This window comes from Pseudorasbora parva, chromosome 5, assembly GCF_024679245.1.
Source record: "Pseudorasbora parva isolate DD20220531a chromosome 5, ASM2467924v1, whole genome shotgun sequence".
In the NCBI taxonomy this organism is placed as follows: Eukaryota; Metazoa; Chordata; class Actinopteri; order Cypriniformes; family Gobionidae; genus Pseudorasbora; species Pseudorasbora parva.
This window is the reverse complement of record NC_090176.1, coordinates 5,032,239-5,059,350: the sequence shown is the minus strand read 5'-3', so window position 1 is coordinate 5,059,350 and position 27,112 is coordinate 5,032,239. Positions and strand designations below refer to the sequence as shown.

The 27,112-nt window shown below is 40.8% G+C and overlaps 1 protein-coding gene across 1 annotated transcript in view; it reads right to left on the bottom strand.

Moving 5' to 3' along the window:
* The window catches only part of LOC137074971 (sacsin-like), a 50,949-nt gene extending 32,603 nt beyond the window's left edge, over positions 1–18,346 (bottom strand). The window contains exons 1-6 of the mRNA XM_067443079.1: positions 18,291–18,346; positions 18,143–18,196; positions 8,001–8,055; positions 6,494–6,581; positions 6,298–6,409; positions 4,686–4,832 (exon numbers count right to left, since the gene is read on the bottom strand). Coding sequence (XP_067299180.1) covers positions 4,686–4,832; positions 6,298–6,409; positions 6,494–6,581; positions 8,001–8,035 — 382 coding nt within the window. The 5' untranslated portion in view covers positions 8,036–8,055; positions 18,143–18,196; positions 18,291–18,346. The remainder of the gene's footprint in view (positions 1–4,685; positions 4,833–6,297; positions 6,410–6,493; positions 6,582–8,000; positions 8,056–18,142; positions 18,197–18,290) is intronic.
* Positions 18,347–27,112: the final 8,766 nt, after the last annotated feature.

Below are 27,112 nucleotides of genomic sequence, written 5' to 3'. Positions count from 1 at the left end.
TTTCTACGGGGTTAAGGTCAGGCGAGTTTGCTGGCCAATTAAGAACAGGGTCCTTAAACCAGGTACTGGTTGCTTTGGCACTGTGTGCAGGTGCCAAGTCCTGTTGGAAAATGAAATCTACATCTCCATAAAGTTGGTCAGCAGCAGGAAGCATGAAGTGCTCCAAAACTTCCTGGTGTACGGCTGCATTGTCCTTGGACCTCAGAAACCACAGTGGACCAACAACTGCAGATGAAATGGCACCCCAAACCATCACTGACTGTGGAAACTTTACACTGGACCTCAAGCAACGGGGATTGTGTGCCTCTCCTCTCTTCCTCCGACTCTGGGACCCTGATTTCCAAAGGAAATGCAACATTTACTTTCTGAGTACATAAGATTGGACCACTCAGCAGTCCTTTTTGTCTTTTTCCCCAGGTGAGACACTTTTAACACTGTCTGTTGTTCAACAGTGGCTTGACACAAGGAATGTGACATCTGAAACCCATGCCTTGCATACGTCTGTGCGCAGTGGTTCTTGAAGCACTGACTCCAGCTGCAGTCCACTCTTTGTAAATCTCCCTCATATTTTTGAATGGGTTTTGTTTCACAATCCTCTCTAGGGTGCGGTTATCCCTATTGCGTGTACAAGTTTTTTTCCACATCTTTTCCTTCCCTTCACCTCTCTATTAATGTGCTTGGAGCCAGACTCTTTTGCAATGACCTTTTGTCTCTTGCCCTCCTTGCAAGGTGTCAATGGTCATCTTTCGGACAACTGTCAAGTCAGCAGTCTTCCCCATGATTGTGTAGCCCATATAACTAGACTGAGCAACCATTTAAAGGCCTTTGCAGGTGTTTTGAGTTAATTAGCTGATTAGAGTGTGGCACCAGGTGTCTTCAATATTTAACATTTTCACAATATTCTAATTTTCTGACATACTGAATTTGGGATTTTCCCTAGTTGTCAATTATAATCATCAAAATTAAAAGAAATAAACATTTGAAATATATCAGTCTGTGTGTAATAGATAAATACAATATACAAGTTTCACTTTTTGAATGAAATTAGTGAAATAAATCAACTTTTTGATGATATTCTAATTATATGACCAGCACCTGTACTCCACCTTGGGCTTCAAGATCGTCTGCGGTGCTGTGGTGGTTGTCTGCTCCGCCGTGCGTGTCTTCAAGACAATCTGCACAGCTGTAGTGGTCATCTGCTCCACAACTGTGGTCAGCCCTTTTACCCTGGTCATCTGCCTGATCTACTCTGCTCTTGCCGTCTGCTCAGCCTGAGCCACCCTGGTCATCTGCCCAGCCTGTTTCGCCCTGGTCATCTGCCCAGCCTGTTTCGCCCTGGTCATCGGCTCAGCCTGTTTCGCCCTGGTCATCTCCCCAGCCTGAGCCACCCTGGTCATCTGCCCAGCCTGTTTCGCCGAGCCTGAGCCATCCCGCTCATCTGCCCAGCCTGTTGCGCCTTGGTGATCTGCCCAGCCTGAGCCACCCTGGTCATCTGCCCAGCCTGTTTCACCCTGGTCATCTCCCCAGCCTGAGCCATCCTGGTCATCTGCCCAGCCTATTTCGCCCTGGTCATCTGCTCAGCCTGTTTCACCCTGGTCATCTCCCCAGCCTGAGCCATCCTGGTCATCTGCCCAGCCTGTTGCGCCCTGGTGATCTGCCCAGTCTGAGCCACCCTGGTCATCTGCCCAGCCTGTTTCACCCTGGTCATCTCCCCAGCCTGAGCCATCCTGGTCATCTGCCCAGCCTGTTTCGCCGAGCCTGAGCCATCCTGGTCATCTGCCCAGCCTGTTGCGCCCTGGTGATCTGCCCAGTCTGAGCCACCCTGGTCATCTGCCCAGCCTGTTTTACCCTGGTCATCTCCCCAGCCTGAGCCATCCTGGTCATCTGCCCAGCCTGTTTCACCCTGGTCGCCTGCCCAGCCTGAGCCACCCTGTTCATCTGCCCAGCCTGTTTCGCCCTGGTCGCCTGCCCAGCCTGAGCCACCCAGGTCATCTGCCCAGCCTGTTTCCTCCTGTTCATCTGCCCAGCTTGTTTCGCCTTGGTCGCCTGCCCAGCCTGAGCCACCCTGGTCATCTGCCCAGCCTGTTTCGCCCTGGTCATCTGCCCAGCCTGAGCCATCCTGGTCATCTGTCCAGCCTGTTTCGCCCTGGTCATCTGCCCAGCCTGAGCCACCCTGGTCATCTGCCCAGCCTGTTTCACCCTGGTCATCTCCCCAGCCTGAGCCATCCTGGTCATCTGCCCAGCCTATTTCGCCCTGGTCATCTGCTCAGCCTGTTTCACCCTGGTCATCTCCCCAGCCTGAGCCATCCTGGTCATCTGCCCAGCCTGTTGCGCCCTGGTGATCTGCCCAGTCTGAGCCACCCTGGTCATCTGCCCAGCCTGTTTCACCCTGGTCATCTCCCCAGCCTGAGCCACCCTGGTCATCTGCCCAGCCCGTTTCGCCCTGGTCATCTGCCCAGCCTGTTTCACCCTGGTCATCTTCCCAGCCTGAGCCACCCTGTTCATCTGCCCAGCCTGTTTCGCCGAGCCTGAGCCATCCCGCTCATCGGCCCAGCCTGTTGCGCCTTGGTGATCTGCCCAGCCTGAGCCACCCTGGTCATCTGCCCAGCCTGTTTCACCCTGGTCATCTCCCCAGCCTGAGCCATCCTGGTCATCTGCCCAGCCTATTTCGCCCTGGTCATCTGCTCAGCCTGTTTCACCCTGGTCATCTCCCCAGCCTGAGCCATCCTGGTCATCTGCCCAGCCTGTTGCGCCCTGGTGATCTGCCCAGTCTGAGCCACCCTGGTCATCTGCCCAGCCTGTTTCACCCTGGTCATCTCCCCAGCCTGAGCCATCCTGGTCATCTGCCCAGCCTGTTTCGCCGAGCCTGAGCCATCCTGGTCATCTGCCCAGCCTGTTTTGCCCTGGTCATCTGCCCAGCCTGAGCCACCCTGGTCATCTGCCCAGCCTGTTTCGCCCTGGTTGCCTGCCCAGCCTGAGCCACCCTGTTCATCTGCCCAGCCTGTTTCGCCCTGGTCGCCTGCCCAGCCTGAGCCACCCAGGTCATCTGCCCAGCCTGTTTCCTCCTGTTCATCTGCCCAGCCTGTTTCGCCTTGGTCGCCTGCCCAGCCTGAGCCACCCTGGTCATCTGCCCAGCCTGTTTCGCCATGGTCATCTGCCCAGCCTGAGCCATCCTGGTCATCTGCCCAGCCTGTTTCGCCCTGGTCATCTGCCCAGCCTGAGCCACCCTGGTCATCTGCCCAGCCTGTTTCACCCTGGTCATCTCCCCAGCCTGAGCCATCCTGGTCATCTGCCCAGCCTATTTCGCCCTGGTCATCTGCTCAGCCTGTTTCACCCTGGTCATCTCCCCAGCCTGAGCCATCCTGGTCATCTGCCCAGCCTGTTTTGCCCTGGTCATCTGCCCAGCCTGAGCCACCCTGGTCATCTGCCCAGCCTGTTTCGCCCTGGTCGCCTGCCCAGCCTGAGCCACCCTGGTCATCTGCCCAGCCTGTTTCGCCCTGATCATCTGCCCAGCCTGAGCCACCCTGGTCATCTCCCCAGCCTGAGCCAACCTGGTCATCTGCCCAGCCTGAGCCAACCTGGTCATCTGCCCAGCCTGGGTCTCCAGGCCCTCTTCCGCTCCACGGGCCTGCCACTCCACCTCCCTCCTGGACAAGTTTAGGAGTGTCTGGAAGCCACTCCTTTGAAAGGAGGCTATATCACGATTCACCCCCCTGATTACCACCCGAGGGCACTCCACCCCGGACTGTCACTCCATTTCACCTCAGACTATATCTTCCATAATCCTCTGCCCGGATTTATTATCCCTGATTACCCTGACCTGTACTTCATTACCTCACCCTATATAAACCATGTTCACTCTGTCATTCACTGCAAAGTCTTGTTTGTTGTAATACTGCATTTCTGAGCGTTTTCCCTGGTTTTTTGTCTCTTGGTTTTGGATTACTTGCCCGTTCCACGGATTACCCTTTTGCCTGTCTCTCCTGTCTTCTTTGCCTGTTTGGACTGCTTGGCTTTGTATGAACTTTTGCCTGTTTTTACTACGATTGTGGATCACCCTTCATTAAAGCTGCATTTGGATTCTCAACCTTTTTTTCCTCAGAGCAGTTCTGTTAGACAGTTATAAAATGTGTTATTTAAAGATGAACTTTAAGTGAGTGGTAGATGGAAAGTAAAATCTAAATATAAAAAAATGAGAAATAAGCATGCACATTTTACTAATAATAATAAACTAACCATTAAAAAAGATTACTGTATTCTGTAACAATATATTTATGTTGTGATATCTACAATAACAATTCTGAAAACATATAGCCTACTCTCTGGCAATTAAACCATCATAATAAAATTCAAAAATAATAATTACAATGAGCAAATCATTCAATGGAGGTTTGCTTTGCTAGTAACTTGTGTACGCTGTGCTAATTAGCAAGTTTATCAGTCAGTATGCTAACCATTAGAAATCTGAGAATACAACTAACACAAAAATTAAACATGTTATTGTGATCATTAGTAGCTTTGTATATATAATGTGATATATAATTTAAAAATACATTAACTGGCATATTGTGATGTTAATGCTACATAAATCAACATACGATACTGTAAGATTTCTAATCAGCAGGCACTTTGAAGAATACCCAAAAAAGTGATATGAGCCAATCTGTTAATGTAGTGTATTTCACCTGTAATATGATAAACAGAGTTGAAGCCGATCCCAAATCTCCCGACTTTGGTTGGGTCGTCCTGCTTGATGCTTCTGCCGACTCTCTGAATCCCCTCCCAGTCTTCCTCTGTGAAGGCTGCATCATTGAAGGTGTAAAGAGCCGGTCCTGCCAGATCAAAGACACAAACAGATGATCATACAAAAACATTGAATATGACACACTTTGCCTTTAGCACAGGTCTGGACTTTCAGTGTCTGGTCAAATACTGGTCCTCGCAGATCAAAATTATTTGAATGCCAGTGGCGAGCTGTGACTTTTTTAACCGGGTTTGCTGAGTGGTGCATTATGTCAAGAGTGCACCTGATGCAGATACATTGGATGGGTGAATAATAAATGATATGCCCATGTTCGATCTAGACAGATTGTTAGCTTCTCATTTGCTTACTCTCAGCAGCAACCTTCCGTGGTCTTTCTTGAAGTGACTTAAACTGCAATTCATCAACTGGTCGCTAGAGACAGGCTCCATAAGGGAGTCAAATCTATATCTCCCCCATGTTAAAATGGCCAAATTTACAGCATAAAAAATTATGTTTACAGCTTGGTACGCTAACACTTTATTTTAAGGTTGTTATTAACTATTAACTAGTTGCTTATTAGCATGCATATTACTAGGATATTGTCTATTGTCTGTTAATTAGCACTTATAAAGCTCATATTAATGCCTTATTCTGCATGAGCTTATTCTACATCCCTTAATCCGACCCAATACTTAAACTTTATTGCTACAAAAACTACCTTACTAACTATTAATAAGCATTAAATTAGGAGTTTATTGAGGCAAAAGTCATAGTTTATAGTAAATATGTGTTCCCCATACTAAAGAGTTACCCTTGGTACAAATAGTGGTTTTGGTCTATACGGCTAATTTTGCCCGTCATGACAACTGTGAAGGGGGCTGTCATTTTATTTATAACATAACCATTTAAATTATATTAAGCCTTAAAGTTCTGGATAATTAAGGGCGTGGCCACTTGAGTGACAGGTGGATTGCCACTATGGTCAAGCTAGGCTTCAGCAACCAGGCACCTCAGCTCCGCCCACATTTTCAGTTATCCGGGAGTGATGCACGGTGACATCACAGACACTATATACATATTTTTTTTTTTTTACAGTCTATGCTGAATTATTATTCTCTGTTATGCAGTTTCCAGGCCAGTTCCTGATCTCTTTATATAAGTCAAATGAGCCAGATTACTGAAACGCAGCATGCGTCTGCCTGAAAGATATCTCAACGTCTCCTGGTCTCTGCTTCAACGAGGAAAAGAGTTTCCAACACTATCGATTAACAGCCTCGGATAGTTACAGTAGGTCTGCATTGACACATAAAGCTACATGTCAAGAAATAAATATTTATTTATTTTAATGTATTATTTATTATAAATAACGTATTGTGACTTTCAGAATTCAGAACTTATTTCACGTTTTAAAAAATTGGCTGAAGTTATTATAGTTGCAAAAAATCTTGATGGTTGTGACATGAATGAGGACAAAAGCAAAGTCTTTGTGTAATATCTTTGTTGCAGACTCTAAAACCTCTTAAATGTGCTCCCGGTGTTTATGACTCAAATACCTTGATGCTTTCTGAGCTCTTCAGTCCACAGGCTCTGAGTCCCATAATGCGTCTCATCATGAATAAACACCACACGTGAAGCTCCTGCATCATCTGCATTCTGGATCAGCTCCTGATATGAGACAGGACAGATATTATCAACAGATATGATGAGATATAAGATGCATACCATTCGACAATGAAGACATTTGCCTACCTTCAATATTTGTCCCCCATCTGGGTACCGTCTCAAAATGTCCTTCAAGTAATCAATGAACGGTGGAGACGTCGCACCAAATTTATTTCTGCATTGAACAATGTAAAGTTTATCACAAACTGCACAAAACACATACAGAGCAAATTCAGGGTTCACTGTGTAATAGACAAAATCATCTTAATAAATGCAGTGTTACTATGCTTGAGATTATTTGAACATATTAAAACATATTAGCCTACTAAACAAGCTTTATCTGATGACTCGGTGTACTTTAACACTCCATTCCACCATATTGGTTTTAGATTTTATGCTTAGTTAGCATGAGATACAACACAGGAGATAATAAACAAAAACAGTCTTGCATAAATCCACACAATGAACACTTTAGTCTATTTTCAGAAATATAACACAACCAGAAATACAACACAGACGATAAGTTACCAGACAGGTGAACTAGGGGATACTGAGATAGGCCTAATAGAGACAATCATCCCTTAAATGACTGGATATGTCAAGGCTGCTGAATCTTCATCCAGCCGAAGACAAGATCCACAGCAGGAGGACTGTCAGCTAGCATCGGATTTTAGTTTTATTTTTTCCACGTTATGTCGCGTTATGGAGAACAATCGGGCATTTCTTTTAATCTGCATTACGTACAAATAGATACTACCCACTTGTCAATTTCGGCAGTAAAAGCGTGAAAGATACATCCACAAACTTATTTTGGTCAATTTAAAAACAGGTCCCTTCATTCTCCCAGCGTTAAATTGGTGCAACATCCCCACCCAGTGGCCAGAGGTGTCTTACACTGCACATTTACTCATACATCATCAGTCACCAGGAAAGCCAGTGAATGATATTTAGTTTCAAAATAAAAGTAAAGCCATTTTACTTGCTTACCTGGTGACCCTAACCTAATTTTTTTAAAGTATACTTTACGTAGTAAGTATACTAATGTCAATGTACTAGTAGTGTTCTCGAAAGTGTACTGCTGGGGACTAAATTGGCCCACTTTTTAGTATATAAAAGTAAATGTTTAACTAAGTGTACTATAAGTTTAACAGTAGTCAACATTGAGTGCACAACTAGTTCACAACTACATTTTTCATTTGCACTGTATCTGTACTACAAGTGAACTTATAAGTATACTAGTACAGTAGGTCACTATTTTAATACTTGTAGTACATATGTTTAGTTTATGAAAGTACAGTTTGAAGTATGCTATCAGTGTGGCGAACCAGGACACTAACATTATACCTCAGAACAGCCATTGGTTGACCCTAAACTCAACCAGCAAGAAAATGAACAGCGAATAAATTATGAATAAACAGTACAGTGCATAAAAATAGACTGAAAGCATCCGCTCTTGTTTTCAGTTATTAACTAAAATAAAATAGTAAAATAAATAGTACAATTATTTTTTGTAAGGGAGGAACACACAGAGAAAGGAAAACACCAAAACTGAACATAATCATTACAAAAACACGCAGTGACTGAAAACACATACTTCTTTTTCTTCTTGTTCCTCGACGCTGAACTCATCGTTCTTCTTTTACATTCTCCTGTGGGGAAAATCATTCCATGGTAATTGTTATAATAATACTATAAATGTAATCTGTTTTCATACTCATTATAAGTAGGTAGTTTGCCTTGCTTTCTTGGGTCTCCTGTGGCCCATGGGCGTCACTAGGCCCTTTTAGGGGGGCTTCAGCCCCTAAACTTATGCCTCAGCCAATACAGAAGTGATTTGAACTGCAATACCTGGACAGGCTCCACCCTTACGAAAAATAACCATGGTTTTAATAGAGTAAAACTGTGGTTTACTATGACTGTAGTAACCACGGTATTTTGATGCGGTATTTATTTTGAATAACCATGGTTTGAATACCATGGTTTTATTACAGTTGTATTGTAGTAATACTATAGTAAAACTGTAGTTTTAATTAATGTAGTAACTGGTATTTTTAAAAACCATGGTTTTAATACAATGGTTTTACTACAGTTATATTGTAGTAATACTATAGTAAAACCATAGTAACCATGACTGCAGTAACCATGTTTTTTGCAGTAAACATGGCTTTAAAAAACATGGATCATGTGCCATAAATTGGTTGTATTAACACAGTGCAGCCATGGTTTTACTAAATTATCTTGAAGTACATTTAAGTAATTAAGTTACAACAAACATCTACAAAATAACAACAGAAAGAAGTTCTGTGATACAGACTTTATTACAGAAATTACATAATATGAATGAAAACAAACTTGCATGTGTTCTCATGTGACATAAAATAATAAACTACAAAGTTGTACAAAATTATTTTTGATAAAGTGGTGCAGTGCAATGGTTTAATTCAGTTACTAATTTACAAATAAAAAATAGCAATTAGTTCCACTGTAATAATGATTTATATACAAAAATAACATTGTATAAATAAAAATGACTTAAAGCACCTTTAAATACACAGCATCTTCCTCCTCTAAAATGTCTATAAGCTGTAAACATGTGCCCAAAACAAGCATACGTTTGCAATTTATACTGAACATAAATTAACAGGATTATAACGCCATTACTTAACAATTAATCACTTTATTACTTAAAAACATTACTAAAAGTTTATTTTCTTTTAATGGAAAATTCTTCTCTAATGGAAAAATGGAAGTCTCCTGGTGGGGGACGAATACACCACACTTTAAATTCTAGGTGGAAAAGTGCTCAAAAACATGTGATGCAGCATCCATGCCAGAAGCTGTCAGTGTGAAGTCTGTCGTATAGGCCGGCAGGTTACAGTCCAGCTTTGGTTTGGTTCTGTCTTGACCTTCAGCCCAAATGGATGTAGGAGGTAAGTACAGGATAGGCCACAGCTAGCCATGCATTAAAGAATTTAGAGGCGAAGAACCGCCCGACGCAAAGCGGAAGGTGGTTACCTCTAGGTCGTGCATTAAAATCATTTAATGCATGGCTAGCCGTGGATTATCCCGCTTATACCATGGTTATTTGCCAAGTTAAAAACAAGTTAAAGCTGTAACTGATGCTTTTTAAGAGACGGGTTAAAATGACGGTTGTTTTCTTAAAGGACAACTCCTGCGAATTTATACGTTTATCTTGATCGTTATATGATTGTGAGTACAGTCAATAGAAGAAAAACCCGAACCGGATTGGTGTTTGCAACACGGAGTTATTACAGGTAATGCCCAGAGCCCCCCTCAGCTAAAACGGCAGCTTTGGGGGCATAAACGTAAAGGGTGTCTTTGTGCCTCTTAACAGACACAAAATGCAATTAAAATGTCTGTCCAACATGAACAGGGCCCTAACATGACAACGAGATGCGTTTAGCCACTTAGCCATTGTTTAAATTCACCTGTTTTTTTCACCTGACGGCTAGCTGTGTCTCGCGCTGAAGTCCCGTGGGGACTCAGGGGTAGCCGGAAAGTCGAGAAGAGCATCGTGTTTATGAAGAGGCTCTGCTCATCGGCTCGTCGGTCCCCAGTTTTGAACGTGTCCGAGAGAAATAGTTTTTTCGATTCTGTACTGCCGATCCGATGAGGACCGTTGCTCGACTCGTTCAGTTACTCGCACATGCTCAGCATCAGCGGCTCGTGAGTTCATCAGATCTCTCAGCAAAACATTACTCAGTTCAGTGAACGGTTGGAGTTACAACATATAATTCAAGACATTCGTTTATTTATATTCGGAGGGACTGTCACTCATGTCAGAAAGTGAGTAACTAAAATAACGTGTGTGGTCAGCGCTGATTTGAGACGCGAACCGTTTAGAACGATTCAGTCCGATTTGGTGAACTGGTTCGCCCGGTTCACTAAAAAGAACTGGTTCAAAAGAACGATTCGTTCGTGATCACTCGAGTAATGATCCGATCGGGCTCACGAGTGAAGAAGAAATTGTTCACGTTTGTGCCTTTCCGAATTGTAAAAATGTGCAGCGAACACTTCACTAACTTACAAGACACAACACAGCCGGGCCGGTTGAAGAAAAAGCCATTCCGTGGCTAAAGACGGGTGCAGCCACTGTGGAGGTAATGTAAACTTTATTTATCCTTCCATTTGGGCACACCAGGCTTGAGTAAAGATGTTTACCAACTGGACTGCCTTTTTTCCGCCGGCTAAGTTACCGCTGCGTTCCCACGGGACTTCAGCGCGAGATACAGCTAACGTTAGCCGTCTAAAACAGGTGAATTTAAACACTGGCTAAGTGGCTAAACGCATCTCGTTGTCATGTAAGGGCCCTGTTCATGTTGGACAGACATTTTAATTGCATTTTGTGTCTGTTAAGAGGCACAAAGACACCCTTTACGTTTATGCCCCCAAAGCTGCCGTTTTAGCTGAGGGGGGCTCTGGGCTTTAACTCCGTGTTGTAAGCACCAATCCGGTTCGTTTTTTTTTCTATTGACTGTACTCAAAAAGATATAACGATCAAGATTAACTTATAAATTCGCCGAAGTTGTCCTTTAAGTTTACGGCTCTTTAGTTCTAGCACACCGTCGCTTTAAATAAAGTAGAGCCATCGAAATGTTTTTATATGAACAAATTACCACATTTATTTAAATTCATTATTAAAAGAGAGAGACAGAGAGCTGAAAGAGAGAGAGAGAGATTCTTTATGTCAGTTTGAAGATCCCCTCATTGCTTAAGCATCGAACATAACTTAATGATTATTTAATGGATTTATTAAAATTATTTATGAATGACAGGCAACACTGCAGTGACAACGCAAACTTTTCGAACTAATCATCATTATGTAGCCTAGTGTGAATTAAACCCCGCGTCTTTAACTATAGGTTATAAAGACACATTACATTTAATGCATTAAAATAATAATAATAAAACATTAAAAAAAAAATAAAAAAAACAGTTGGAAATTTCGTTTTTGGTGATTGTTTTTATGAAATTAGAGTTTTTCAGGTTTATTAGGCTTGGAGCTGAAATTATGTTTCGCTTGCTTGTTGAGGTTCTAGATCTCAGTATGTCGCAGTGTCAGTATGTTGTAGGGCTAATGTCAGTATGTCGTAGGGCTAATGTCAGTATGTCGTAGGGCTAATGTCAGTATGTCGTAGGGCTAATGTCAGTATGTCGTAGGGCTAATGTCAGTATGTCGTAGGGCTAATGTCAGTATGTCGCAGGGCTAATGTCAGTATGTCGTAGGGCTAATGTCAGTATGTCGTAGGGCTAATGTCAGTATGTCGTAGGGCTAATGTCAGTATGTCGTAGGGCTAATGTCAGTATGCCGTAGGGCTAATGTCAGTATGTCGTAGGGCTAATGTCAGTATGTCGTAGGGCTAATGTCAGTATGTCGTAGGGCTAATGTCAGTATGTCGTAGGGCTAATGTCAGTATGTCGTAGGGCTAATGTCAGTATGCCGTAGGGCTAATGTCAGTATGCCGTAGGGCTAATGTCAGTATGCCGTAGGGCTAATGTCAGTATGCCGTAGGGCTAATGTCAGTATGCCGTAGGGCTAATGTCAGTATGTCGTAGGGCTAATGTCAGTATGTCGTAGGGCTAATGTCAGTATGTCGCAGGGCTAATGTCAGTATGTCGTAGGGCTAATGTCAGTATGTCGCAGGGCTAATGTCAGTATGTCGTAGGGCTAATGTCAGTATGTCGCAGGGCTAATGTCAGTATGTCGCAGGGCTAATGTCAGTATGTCGCAGGGCTAATGTCAGTATGTCGTAGGGCTAATGTCAGTATGTCGTAGGGCTAATGTCAGTATGTCGTAGGGCTAATGTCAGTATGTCGTAGGGCTAATGTCAGTATGTCGCAGGGCTAATGTCAGTATGTCGTAGGGCTAATGTCAGTATGTCGCAGGGCTAATGTCAGTATGTCGTAGGGCTAATGTCAGTATGTCGCAGGGCTAATGTCAGTATGTCGTAGGGCTAATGTCAGTATGTCGTAGGGCTAATGTCAGTATGCTGTAGGGCTAATGTCAGTATGTCGCAGGGCTAATGTCAGTATGTCGTAGGGCTAATGTCAGTATGCCGTAGGGCTAATGTCAGTATGCCGTAGGGCTAATGTCAGTATGCCGTAGGGCTAATGTCAGTATGTCGTAGGGCTAATGTCAGTATGCCGTAGGGCTAATGTCAGTATGCCGTAGGGCTAATGTCAGTATGTCGTAGGGCTAATGTCAGTATGTCGTAGGGCTAATGTCAGTATGTCGCAGGGCTAATGTCAGTATGTCGTAGGGCTAATGTCAGTATGTCGCAGGGCTAATGTCAGTATGTCGTAGGGCTAATGTCAGTATGTCGCAGGGCTAATGTCAGTATGTCGCAGGGCTAATGTCAGTATGTCGCAGGGCTAATGTCAGTATGTCGTAGGGCTAATGTCAGTATGTCGTAGGGCTAATGTCAGTATGTCGTAGGGCTAATGTCAGTATGTCGTAGGGCTAATGTCAGTATGTCGCAGGGCTAATGTCAGTATGTCGTAGGGCTAATGTCAGTATGTCGCAGGGCTAATGTCAGTATGTCGTAGGGCTAATGTCAGTATGTCGCAGGGCTAATGTCAGTATGTCGTAGGGCTAATGTCAGTATGTCGTAGGGCTAATGTCAGTATGTCGTAGGGCTAATGTCAGTATGTCGTAGGGCTAATGTCAGTATGTCGCAGGGCTAATGTCAGTATGTCGTAGGGCTAATGTCAGTATGTCGCAGGGCTAATGTCAGTATGTCGTAGGGCTAATGTCAGTATGTCGTAGGGCTAATGTCAGTATGTCGTAGGGCTAATGTCAGTATGTCGTAGGGCTAATGTCAGTATGTCGTAGGGCTAATGTCAGTATGCTGTAGGGCTAATGTCAGTATGTCGTAGGGCTAATGTCAGTATGTCGTAGGGCTAATGTCAGTATGTCGTAGGGCTAATGTCAGTATGCCGTAGGGCTAATGTCAGTATGTCGTAGGGCTAATGTCAGTATGTCATAGGGCTAATGTCAGTATGTCGTAGGGCTAATGTCAGTATGTCACGCAAAAATAAAGTTTTACAGTAACGGACGCGACTGTTAATGCCTTATTTGTAGTCGTAAGTGACCCGATTTATTTTGTGTTTTTCCTAGAATGGGTAACGTAGGCTATAACAAAACATTCAGTGGTACTTGCCAATCAAATACAGACGTGACACAAAAAACATGTTTAAAAAAAATATTACTGAGTTTAATGCGTTTTATTGACATCTAAAATACAACAAAATTAGGCTATTTATTTAGGATTTTGTGTCACGTCAGTATAGGTGCTCGAGTCTGTCAGTGTAGGTGTCACGACCATCATAGACTATAAAAAACGCACAACACACGGCGACATGGTCCGCAACTCGGTGTCATGCAGGTGTCGTGTCAGTGTTTGTCGCGATAATGTCAGTGACATGACAATGAAGACTGCATGTGCCAATCCGCGCATAGATATGTAGGCCTATACGTATACAAATCTGCGCATAGTGACATATGTGCCATTGGCTCTGTGTGTCATGTAATGTCTCATGTCACTTAATGTTGCCATAGATATGTAACGTTATACCTATACATATCTGTGGTTGATACTGCCACTGTCACTCTGTTTGCAAGCGTAACTGTGTCACTATGGTTACCAGTGTTTATAGTGGTGGATTAATTTCGAACTGTAATCAAACTGACTGGAACTACCTGTGCATTAAACGGTTTTACTGCACACCTTCCAGCCAATCAGAATCGAGTATTTAAACAGACCATGGTATAAAATGAGAAGAATACACACCACATTAACACACAGCTTGCTGGAATACTCAACTGTACTATCGAGTAGCCATTTAATAATGTCCAAGTGCAATGAGGTCTATTCAGTCGGTGTTTTCACAACCCATAAATTATTAGGGCTCCAAAAGCAAAGCAGAAATAATGTACATTAAAGGATTAGTTCACCCCAAAATGATCATTCCTGAACTTTTATGCCATCCACGATGTTCATGTCTTTCTTTCTTCAGTAGAAAAGAAATAAACATTTATATACTTTTTAACCTCAAATGCTGGACTTCGATGATGTAAGGCTTTGTGGCGTCATTACGCTGGAAAGGTCATGTGTGTGATGTATGTGGAAGTACCGTCCCAGTGTTAAAACAAACGTGCAAAGACTAAATCAAACGGCCTTTACAAAAATAAAGGTAAAACAATGATGTCGGACAATTTTAAAGTTAGACGAGAAGATGAGATGGAGTTTTTCAGCACTGGGTCGGCACCTTTGGTGACCTTTCCGTTGTAATGACGTTGGAGAACAACATCAAAGTTGAGGTAAAAGGTACATAAATGTTTTTTTTTTTTTTTATATTTTAGAAAATGACTGATGGAAATGATCTGGAAATTTTCATTTTAGTGTGAACTAACCATTTAAAGGGTATGTCATTAATGACCGACCCTAATGTCGCTCCACACCCGTAAGACCTCCGTTCATCTTCACACACAGTTTAAGATATTTTATATTTAGTCCAAGAGCGTATTCACACTTTACTGTCCATGTCCAGAAAGGGAATAAACATCATCAAAAGTAGTCCATATGTAATATCAGTGGGTAGTTATAATGTCTTCAAACATCGAAAACACATTTTGGTCCAAAAATGAAAAAAAAACTACGACTTCAGCATTGTCTTCTCTGCCCAGTTTGTTTTCAATCCTCAAATAAAGATTCAAATGATTATGAATCAGTGAATCGATTTATGATTCGGATAACCAATGTCACATGATTCAAATCATCCAAATCATGAATCAATATGCTGATTCATAACGTGTCGAATCTTCATTTGAGGATTGAACACAAACCCAGAAGAGAAGACAATGCTGAATAAAGTCGTAGTTTTTGTTATTTTTGGACCCAAATGTATTTCTGATGCTTCAAGAGACTCTAATTAACCCACTGATGTCTCATATGGACTACTGTGAGGATGTTTTTATTCCCTTTCTGGACATGGACAGCATAGTGTGCATACACTTGCATACGCTCTCGGACTAAATATAAAATATCTTAACCTATGTGTGAAGATGAACTTGTCTTACGGGTGTGGAACGACATTAGGGAGAGGAGTTAATGACAGACATTTTATTTTTGGTGTGAACTAACCCTTTAATATGATCCGCTGAGTGTATTCTTCTTTACTTATACTCTTGAAAGGTTAAACATAACAGAAAGTAACAGTCTCACATAATTTCATGAAAGAGAAAATGGGTTGAAGAAAAGGAAAAAGGAGATATTGGTTTGAGTACAGACATCTGTAACAAACAATGGGATAAAGCAGGGTTATTCAAACTTTATGATGCCAAGGACCCCCAAACATGATGAACCTTTTATGAGGGACCCCCTTCCTAAAATCCATCTGTATATTTTTATGTGTGGAAAACTAACTTAAAACCCCAGAGAGCGAGATAAAGGGGATTATAGCGAGAAAAACTCACAAGAAAGATACAAAGCAAATATATACAATTCTGGAAAGTACAGCAAGAAAGGAGAGACATTTAAAACTGAAACAGTTTGTTCGGTACAATTTATTAATTTTTGCTTTGTCTTTTATTCTCTGAAATTTTCTGGGGTTAGGGTTGAGGGCCTAACACTAACCCTAACCCAGTTTGAAAATCCCTGGGATAGAGATCTAGACACAATTTGATCTTAAATGCATAAATGTTAAAGAATTGAGAAATACTCAGACAAATAATCAACCTAAAGCTACAGAGCAACCAGAGGAGGGCTAGAGCGGCTGTAGCACTGGTATATAGAAAATAATTTAAAACCGACTGTATTTAAATACATCTGTCCGTCAAATAAAGGTTTTTTCACTGGAACTTAACTTCAAAAAGTTTTAAATATGGATATTTTTCTTACACAAACACTTCGACTCGTATGGAGGGACCAAACCTGCAGAAATTAAAAGTTAATAAATGAATGAGTAAATTAATTAATAATAAAAAATATATATACACATATGTAAATGAATAAATAGCTTGATAAATGTGAAAATAAAATAAATAAATAACAGACTTCGTAAAATAAATTAGGGCCGGGACTCGATAAAAAAAAATTTAATCTAATGAATTAGAGGCTTTGTAATTAATTAATCAAAATGAATCGCATTTTAATTGCATATAAATATTTGACCTGAGAACAGTGAGAAGTAATTTTTCACATGTATTTTTAGTATACCATTGAATAATGACTGAATACATAAGCTTAATCAACACAATATAGTTTATTTATTTCAGTCCAGCAGACCAGTGCAATGTTTGCCATTAAGTTTAGCAAAAGCATATTTGTGATATTTGAGGCTCGATGTGCTGCGGTGATACGCTAACTCCTTGTTGTACAGCTTGCACACAACCACGCTCTTGTCGATGCTTCCATCCTTTCGTTTTTTAAAACTACATTTCCCATCCACGGGGCCAAGCAAAGCGGTCTCATCAGCTTCTTCGTTCATGTTCACTATCCGCTTGTTAAGTCGTGACGTGAGGAGCGCCGTTTCTGGGACCAATCCTCAACTCGTTTCACTTGAGAATGCCATCGATGCCCGTTTATGAGCGCTATTTATTCATATTAATCATCAAACATTTAAAAAAGATTAACATTTTAAATACTTACAGTCTACACAACAGTCTCTGTGCTCACAACGTCACATACATTAAAATTTTAACGATTTAAAAAAGATGAATCACTGTCTGGCCATCTGGAATTTTGGTATGGAGAAAAAGGTTATGATTATAGCTTTTTTTGTAGTATCACACCACACTGTGTGTATATTAGCACCGTTTGTAGTTTTTCTTGTGGTATAAGATAGAGCGTTTGGACCTGGAAGCGCTGCCGCGTGACGTCAGCCTTAATAACCGGATGGTTTGTTGTTGTCGTGACTCGTGAGCGCTAGTTGGTGTTCCAGTATAATCGGGCCCTCGAAACTCATTCATTGAAAAACGTTCTGCGGTGCAAAAATAAGTGATTTAATAAAATTAAAAATGTAATTAATCTTAATTAACACGTTTAAGTCCCGTAATTATTTAATCTTAATTAACGCGTTAAAGTCCCGACCCTAAAATAAATATGATTCATTTTTAATCAAATAAAATTTTTAATTATATTTCCCTTAATTTATTATTTTCTGCTTTTATAAAAATAAAAAAAGTGTAACTTTTATTTATTGTATTATTTATTTTTTTACACTTATTTTCATATTTATTTATTTGTGCATTTATTTTTTTACATTCCCACATGTATTTATTTTTACATTTAATGATCGATTGATTCATTTATTTTTATTTTTCCATGTGCAACATGGAAATGAGGAGGTACTGTGTAGCCTTGTGTAGCTTCAGCTGTGCTTGAGCTCTCAACCAATAGAGGAGAGTTATTAGTAAATGACAGCCGGATAGTTCTTTCACAAACACCAAACTTATCAATGTTTCCAGTATTTGTTTGCCAATTTGAGGCTAATTTTCACGCTCCATGTAAGTTAACTGACTTCATCAATGAACACAACAGTAATATTACAGTGTAAGTTATATATAATTAGGTTAGTGATACGTACCCTTGACAAATTACCAGCCAAACGTTCACAAAACTATCAAGACATTTCATTTTTCACATAAAGATTTATTGAAAAGCTCAAAACAAAAACAAAGGGCTCAATTGATAACATTATCTTAACTTAACTTACCTCCTGTGAAAACGGTTGAGATGCTAACAGATTTTTCCGAAGACTAAACCATTTCTATAAAGTAAATATTCAACAGAAGTGTGTCAGTTAACGTAAGAAAGGTGTCAGGAACAGTTGTGTGAATTATTTGTGTGGAGACTAAACTCACCTGAAAGTCGTGAAAACGGCGCCTGAGGAAGTGCTGCTCGTGACACCGAGTCCCCGTTTCCATGGCAACTCTGCACTCCGGTGTGGTGGTGAACATGGTGGTGAACGCGATTCGAATTTCCAACGCGCATGCGCATTAAAACACGCCACAGTCACGCATTATTTACATAAATAACCATCTAGATTTAAAACATTACATAAATAAAAACCTCACTGATATTAAATCATGAATTTAAAATTAATTTTGTCGTTATATGACCTATTCATAGGTGCAAAATGCCATCCTTGCAACAGACAGTGAGACAAAATGGCACTTTTATATATATTTTATATTAGTTTAATATTTAGTTTAGGAACACTGAAACTAATTATTTCATTTGAAAGTGTGATTTTTTTTTTCCTTCTAAGCAAACGCTTTGCTTTGGTTATATAATAATATTAAGCCAATCTCAGTGTTTTTTATTGCTTTCAGATTCTTTTTAACTGTGCTAAATGTAATATGATTGTTTCATTTTCACAAACTATTATAATACATAAGATTAATTATGATTATTCTTTTGACATTAATGTTATTCTGTATTCTATTAAGAGTAATTGAAATGGCTAAATTCATCGTAAATATATACTGTAGTAAAACCATTCTTCATTTTGTAGTTGGATCTGCTGGAAATGCTGTAGTAAACCATGGTTATTTTTCATAAGGGCAGAAGGAGCAGACTTTCATTAAGACCATGTTAAAATGTCCAACTTTACAGCTGAAAAAAAACATGTTTACAGCCTGGTACAAATTGTGGTTTTGGCCTATACGGTAATTTTGCCCATTTTCTGTTATCCGGGAGTGGCTCGTGATGAAGCGCTGCCAAGATGGCGACGGCCGGCTCGTCTCTACTTTACGCTTCAGAACGGCTTATCAGAATACAATGGGTAACGTCACGGACACTACGTCCATATTTTTTTTACAGTCTATGGTTCGGACCCAAATAATATAATATGAACACAGTCCAGTGGGGGCAGAGGGGAACAATCGAACTCGGGTTCGGTCCAGGCAATCGAACCAAGTGTGAAAGCACCCTGGTCTCTAGTTCTATCTAGAGACCCTAAGTTAGGTTCATTTATTCAGTTTATTTATCTCTAGTTCGGTTCATTTGGTCCGAACCAAGGGCAAACAATTATACATTGTTGCATTTTGCTGCTTATTTGGTTCCCTTTCACACCACACTGATTGCTTTGGTCTGAACCAGTTGAAACGAACCAAAATGCAGTCACGTGACAACATCCACATCACTCATTGGCCATGGCGTATTTCCTAAACTGCTTTTCAATTGGTCAGACTTTACGTGTGGGAAAATTCCAACAGAAGAGGCAAAGCCAGCAAACGATAATAACACTATGGAGAGACGACTGTGGGCTGGTTTTGTCCCTGGCCATAATCTACTACACTGTGTGTATATACCACAGTACGCAAACAATACATTTCTATAATGAAGTGCGGATGCGACTTGAAAACAACGCTCTAAAGGTCCTTTCACACCAGACGCGTAACGAAAAAGCGTAACGAATAAGCGAATATTTCGCATGCGAATATTTCGCGTCAAAACCATTCACATCAGCCGCGACACGAATTTGCGACGTTTCAGAGCTCCAACAGTCCAAAACATTCGCGGCGACAGCTGAGCACTTCATGGCACTTCATCATTCAGTGAAGACGAGCTTTTCATTTTATTTAAAGGACCGAGAAGAAGGGTTTTGGGTGCAGCCAGTCTTAAAGAACAGAGAGTCTGAAGGGGAGGATGCTAATCTCTACAGGAGCAAAACTTTATCATGGCCAGTTCAGCACTTACTTTCTAAAGTCTGTGGGACAATTTGAGGAGCTCTTCTAGAGACGGCAGCGCATCTGACGAGACAAACCGCGCACTTCAGGGAATCAATCGATCCGAGCAGATGTTTCCAGTCAATGTGAACATTTCAGTGCCATAGACGTACTGATGGCAACACGTTCACTTTCCATAATCGCGGGCACAATGTTTTAAAAAAAAATCAACTATTTATAAAAGGTTATAAGTTATTGCTGTCTGTAGCATACAGTGGGCAAACACAGCTGCAGCTGTAATCTCATGAGAAATGCCATGCCTGGCAAAGGTTAAAGTTGATTGAATAGCTTGTGACATCAACTGGACATTTCGTCACCTTTGTTTCCTTTTAGGTGATTGGTTGAAGTCGTTTTTGTCGCCGCTAGAGTAAAAAAAAAACAGCATCGAAACGAAAAAAATAAATGTCGTTTTTTCGCTTCAGCACATTCGCGTTCGGTGTGGAAGCGCTCATTACACAAACAGCTGATCGGGAAAAAAACATAGCACGAATTATTCGCACGTCAAAATCGCGTCCAGTGTGAAAGGGCCTTAATGCACTGCAGATGGCGACCGCGCATCGCTCGTCACTTCAAGCGGAGGCGTCCATTAAATATTCTTAACTCTGACATGCTCATCTTCCCAAAATATTGCCAACGATCTATCAGGTAATAATGTCATGTACACAATGTCAGCGCAGCTAACTACGGCAGCTGGTTTAGTCCAAAAATGATCAGTACTTTTGCAGTTGGTTCTGTTCGAGGTCGGATCACGTTCTCACCACAAACGAACCGCTCCAGAGTTCGTTTGAAAGCGTACCGAGACCAGCTCTTCAAGGAGGTCTCGGTACGCTTGTTTGGTCCGCTTTTGGTGCGCACCCGAGTGTGACTGCTGCTTTCAGACCTGACCAAACGAACCGCACCAAAGAGGGAAACCAACTCTAGTACGATTCAACCGAACTAAATGAGGCAGGTGTGAAAGCACCCTTAGTGTGTCTGTGTGTTGAGTTCTTCAATCCGCAGCGGCGCTGAGCAGAGCGCACGTCAGAAGCAGAGTTGTGTGCGTAAATCTGAGCTTCATTGATCTGTCACCGCTCGTCAATGTCAAAATATTTGAGAAAACCAATCAAATCCGAGTAGGCCGGCTTAAAGCTGATGATACACGGGGCAACTTTTGCCAAGCAATGTTGTTGTGGGCATTTTCCCATTGAGAATGGGCTACACATTTCTTTTTGGATATCCAGATACAAATTTGTTGCCCATTCTTAATCTGAAAGTGCCCAAGCAACATCTCTCAGCAACATTGCTCAGAAAGTTGTCCTGTGAGTCATCAGCTTTATGTTCACACAGCTGAGGCTGAGCGCGAATTTTAGCAGCGCAACTCGACGTCAAGTACGAGAAATGTAAGCAGCTAAACTAAACATTCATGCTTGACAGCTGCTGCTTTAAGTCAGAAATGTTAAACCAAAGACCTGCCTACATTATTGGGTACGATTAATGCATAGGCTACAATATGGCCATGCAATAAGCTATTAATATTAGCTTTATACATAATAATTAATAGCCAATATCCTATAGGTATGCATGTTAAGCTACTACTTAATAGAGCAATTTGGACCCTACACTAAAGTGTGACCATTTTTTCTATTGGCTACCCTCACTGGGGACTAGAAGCCCCCCTAAAATGAAAATCCTAGAAACGCCCCTCCTGTGGCCTAAACCTAAACCAAAGTGTTCATGTTTTGTGATGGTTGTTTAATGTTCTTGAGTCTCTTGTTTGTGATGAACAGTTAAACTGTCACTGTTCTTCAGAAAAATCCTCCAGCTCCCACACAATCTTTGATTTTCCAGCATTTTCTGATTATTTGCCCATTTCTAACAGTGTGATGTGTATGATTTTGAGGTCCAACTTTTCACACTGAGGACAAATGGGGGACTCATACACAACTATTACAAAAGCTGCAAACATTCACTGATGCTCAAGAAGGCTAAAGTGTCACAGAAAAAGATGCTTCTCACAGCAGAGCCGATGGGTGGAGTTTGACTTCTCTCTCTCTCTCTCTCTCTCTCTCTCTCTCTCTCTCTCTCTCTCTCTCTCTCTCTCTCTCTCTCTCTCTCTGCCATCGCCCTAAGCTCCACCCCCTAGATCAACAGAGGCGGGGCTGGAATGTCTCAAGCTCCGCCCATTTGGCTCTGCACCACCTTCATTCACCCATAACCATGTTATGATCTCATCATTCTGAAAAACTTATCATTCAAGAACTGCTGGTGTCAATCAAACATTTGAAAAATATATTTTTTATTTATTTAAATATATATATATTTCTCTACATTTAAAAATCTTTACATTTTTGTGGTAAATTAGTTTACCTTAAAGTGCTGAAAATTGTAATTTTAAATTAATAAAGTGTGGACATGCTTGCTAAATAATGCATACTTATTGTGCATGCACTTAGACAACTGGTATTAACTGGTTCGCGCCATAAAGTGCGTATCAAATGCACGCGAAAAACTGCGTACCATATGCACGTGAAAACTCATTTCGGCGTATACATTCCACGAGATTACAAACTCGTACAATTTATACGCATTTTCGTGAGATCGGGCTCAAAAATACATACGTTGCTATATTGCTCAGTTAAATTTTAGCCTGTAACATTACACTGTAAAACAATTCCGGTCTCCAACTGAAAATGTTTTAGTGACTGATCACATCTAAATTTTCAGTTGGCCGAATTGAATTTCTGTGAATTGATGCAATTTAATTCACAGAAATTAAATTCGGCCAACTGAAAATTTAGATATGATCAGTCACTAGAACATTTTCAGTTGGAGACCGGAATTGTTTTACAGTGTATAGTTTTATATTAGTAACAGTTCATAAGGGTGTATGTAGACGAGGTTGTCTCCTACCTTCAGTGGTCCTGATGCAGAGTGAGCTCCAGCGATCACAGTGAGACTGATAAAGACACTGAGATACATTAGGTTTCTGTTCACTGGAAAGGTCCTGTTCAGAGGAAATCAAAACTCTTCCTGCATCACTCATAGTTTAGTGCATGAGGTGTCAACAAACCAGTTTGGATTCAAAATAGCTCAGTTTTTGAAACAAACCAAAGTAATGTTGGTTAACCGTGGTTAATTTCTGGTTACCATGCATGTTTGTTTGTTCTTTTGCAGTTGTTTTGTTGTTGTAATAAATCCATGGTTAATTTTCATAAGGGAAAGGACTAAATGACCAAAAAAGCAAAACAAACAAACAAACAAACAAAACTAAAGAACAGGCACGACTCACTCTTCAAAATCGGAGAGAGAAAAAAAAAACAGACACCGACATAGAAACTACTGATTCTGAAAGCTTTTTATAATGTTTGAAGGAGATTCCTATTTTAATTTATCTTGGGGGGAAAATGCGGCAATAAATGTGATATCCTGGACTCTGCATTTACTCAAAGAGATTTATACCTAGGTAAATATAATTATAAATAATTAGGGTAATTTTATTTTGATAGCATGGCAGTGGACAGGCCTCTTTCTGTATGGCTTCCACCACCAAAGAGAGAAACTGATTTCCCTTTGTTTACAAGGAATGACATGTTTCAGTGATAATATCTCTGTCAGCTCATTTGATTTTCGCCATAAAGCTCCCGTTACATGGCACCATTCATATCCGTTCATCTGTGGTGATTATCTAACCATACGGACAATCTGACGGACAGAATAATGTAACAACCTCAATCATAATTGATCTAAACATAATTCTCCTCATAACACACCACTCGTCCTCCGGTTCTCCCGTCACAGAGCTCGCTGAACCACGCCACTTGGCACGAATCAAAAACACTTTCCGTTTGCCACAAATGCTGTTGATCAAGCTTCACTTAATTAGAAGCATTCTTTAAGACTTCCTTAAAGGGATAGGTCACCCAAAAATGAAAATGAAAATGTGATGTTTATCTGCTTACCCCCAGGGCATCCAACATGTAGGTGTGTTTGTTTCTTCAGTAGAACACAAATATTATCATATTTTTAAATCCAACCGTTGGCAACCTATTGATTTCTAAAGACACAAAACCATCGGTTTCTCATATCAGACGAATCTCATCTAGTTCAAAAAATGAAGAAGTTCAAAATCCCGGCGTGATCATACAAACCTGATTCCAAAAAAGTTGGGACACGAACAAATTGTGAATAAAAAAGGAATGCAATAATTTACAAATCTCATAAACTTATATTTTATTCACAATAGAATATAGATAACATATCAAATGTTGAAAGTATGACATTTCGAAATGTCATGCCAAATATTGGCTCGTTTTGGATTTCATGAGAGCGACACATTCCAAAAAAGTTGGGACAGGTAGCAATAAGAGGCTGGAAAAGTTAAATATGCATATAAGTGTAGCGGGGTGAGTAAGTTCCCTCCTCTGTATTTAGAGTGACGGCCTATCAGCATTTGAGGCCTGTCTGTTTAAAAATGTACTTGTTCTCGTGGACTTGTGAAACGTCATCAGTCGCTGCCCAAGTACTGTTCCAATTCAAAGTTCACATCTAGTCAAGCAGGCTACGGTTAAAATCCCTCGATGTGTCCTTGATCCGCCCCTTTTATCGAGGACGCATCGAGAGGAGACGTCCCAGAATGCCAGAAGAGAAGAGGCAGTGTGGCGGTTTATGACATTTCGTTTTATTGTAGCATAGAATATAGGTTTCTTAATACCAAGTAAACGAACATCTGACTTGCGTCCGTGTAATTCAGACTTGCCAAGTTCGACTGGAGAACGAACTCCCGAGGACGGCAGGACACAAGTCAAGTCAGTCAGATCTGATAACAGCAGCGTTCTTCATAGTGTCACTGAACGTGTAGGCCTATAGGCTATATGTATATTTTAGGCCACAATAAAATGAAATATATGATAAAACACCTCTCTGCCTCTTTTCATTTTCATAAAAAATGCCTTATCTTCACTGCATGTATCTAACGAAACGAAATATAAAAAAACCCTACCTCTTTTCATTTACATTAAACAATACTACTTCTACTACTAATACTAATACTACTACTACTAATAATAATAATTTGCGGTTCAGACAAGTGTGCATATGATTTTTACTCTAATAAAATGAAATATGACATAAAACACAACCCAGTCTCTTTTTGTTAAATGTCAGTTTATGTGTGATCAATGATATAAGAGTATAAATAAAAGGTAAAATACAAGAAATAAAGTGAACAATCCAGTCAAACAAAGTTAGTGCCATCAACGGTTAAGTTAATAGCCTAAAATAAAAAACTTCACTATGCCATCACCCAAACGATCTGTCAGGGAACTAATTATAGATTAATGAGACCAAAGATCGCCCGTTAGATCTACACAAGACAAATTATATTTCATGTTTAACCACCAGAGACATCAGAGTCAGCGGCAAACGTCAGAAGGTCTAGCCGAGAAAAGGCTGCTCTCGGCGGGTTAACGAGCGCTGAGCACCCGCTGGACCGACTGGAGCTCACAACTCGCCAGATCAAATTGCCAAATAGGTGCTCTCTTTATAAATAAACCACAGATTTGAGCTTTAAACAACTACATTCTCGCCTGAAAAGTCTTAAAACTACATTTTGTTACTGTACATTACTACACTGTAAAAAAATGTGGTTGTTTTTTGTTTGTTTAACTTAAAAAAGTAAGTAACCTGGTTGCCTTAAAATTTTGAGTTTATTGAAATTAAAAATTTGAGTTGATACAATGAAGGAAATTTGTTTAATAAATAGAAACTCAAAATATTATTGTATCTGAACCACATAATAAATCATGAAAATAGCACTATTTGGCATGTTTCACAGTTTACCCAATTACCCAATATGCTTACAAAATCTTTTAATAAAGGTTGTTGAAGCTCAAAAAAATTTCATTGTATTAACTTAAATTTTTAATTTCAATGAACTCAAAATTTGAAGGCAACCAGGTAACTTTTTTTCTAAATAATTTTTTACAGTGTACATTAACTGTAGTATTTTTCAATTGTGCGGGTTTCTCGTCCGCTGTTGCGCTTGCTGGTCGGTGTGAGATGAATTCTGGGATACCGGTCTGTCTGAAGTCCACAAGTCACCTCTCGATGCATCTTCGATAAAAGGAGAGGATCAAGGACACATCCGGGGATTTGAACTGTACTTGGCTAGATGTGAACTTTGAATTGGAACAGTGCTTGACCAGCGACTGATGACGATTCACAATAGAGACTGATGACGATTGGTGGCCGTCCTCTGGAGTTCGTTTTGGTGATGATGCATGGGATTGGTTTGTGCATTAAAGTTTGAGCACAAGCTCAGTGAATTAACCTCAATCTTTAAACTTTCATTTTTAAGACAAAAATAACATTCCCTACTTTTGTTCACTAATACAACTTGAAGAAGTGAATGAAGACGAGTGCGTGAAGTCGGACAGCTGTTGTTTGTAAATCGGCTGTACACTCGTTATTGCGGTGCAACGTGAGACTGAATGACTGCACTCGAACATGTCCACTATGGTGTCGGACAACATTACAAATGGCCGTCCCTTCAAATAATGCCCTATTTCAGGGTATAGGGGTCGATTTCAGATTCAGCCCCTGTCGTGGAGACTAAGAAGCCCAACATCTCGATTGAGACAGAGCAGTCTGTCAGGTGTGTGTGCCCGCCCGCCGATCTGTTTGTGACTTGTGTAGGTGAGTTTGTGAGCACATGTATGTTTGAGTGTGTTTTAAGTACAATTACAAAGCAATTCATTGGTTTTGTTTAACTCTGAAACAATTTTCGAGTTGTGTTGTGGTAAAAATAGCTACGGGTAGCGCCAGCTGATTGAGGAGTTCAACCACTCTACGTCATCAACCTAGAACGCAAACAAAATGGCGCCACCCATGGTCCAAATATAAAATCTATTTTTTAAATAACATTGATCTTTCATGGGTTTTTTACTACATATTTCAGTAAGAGACATCGTTTATGT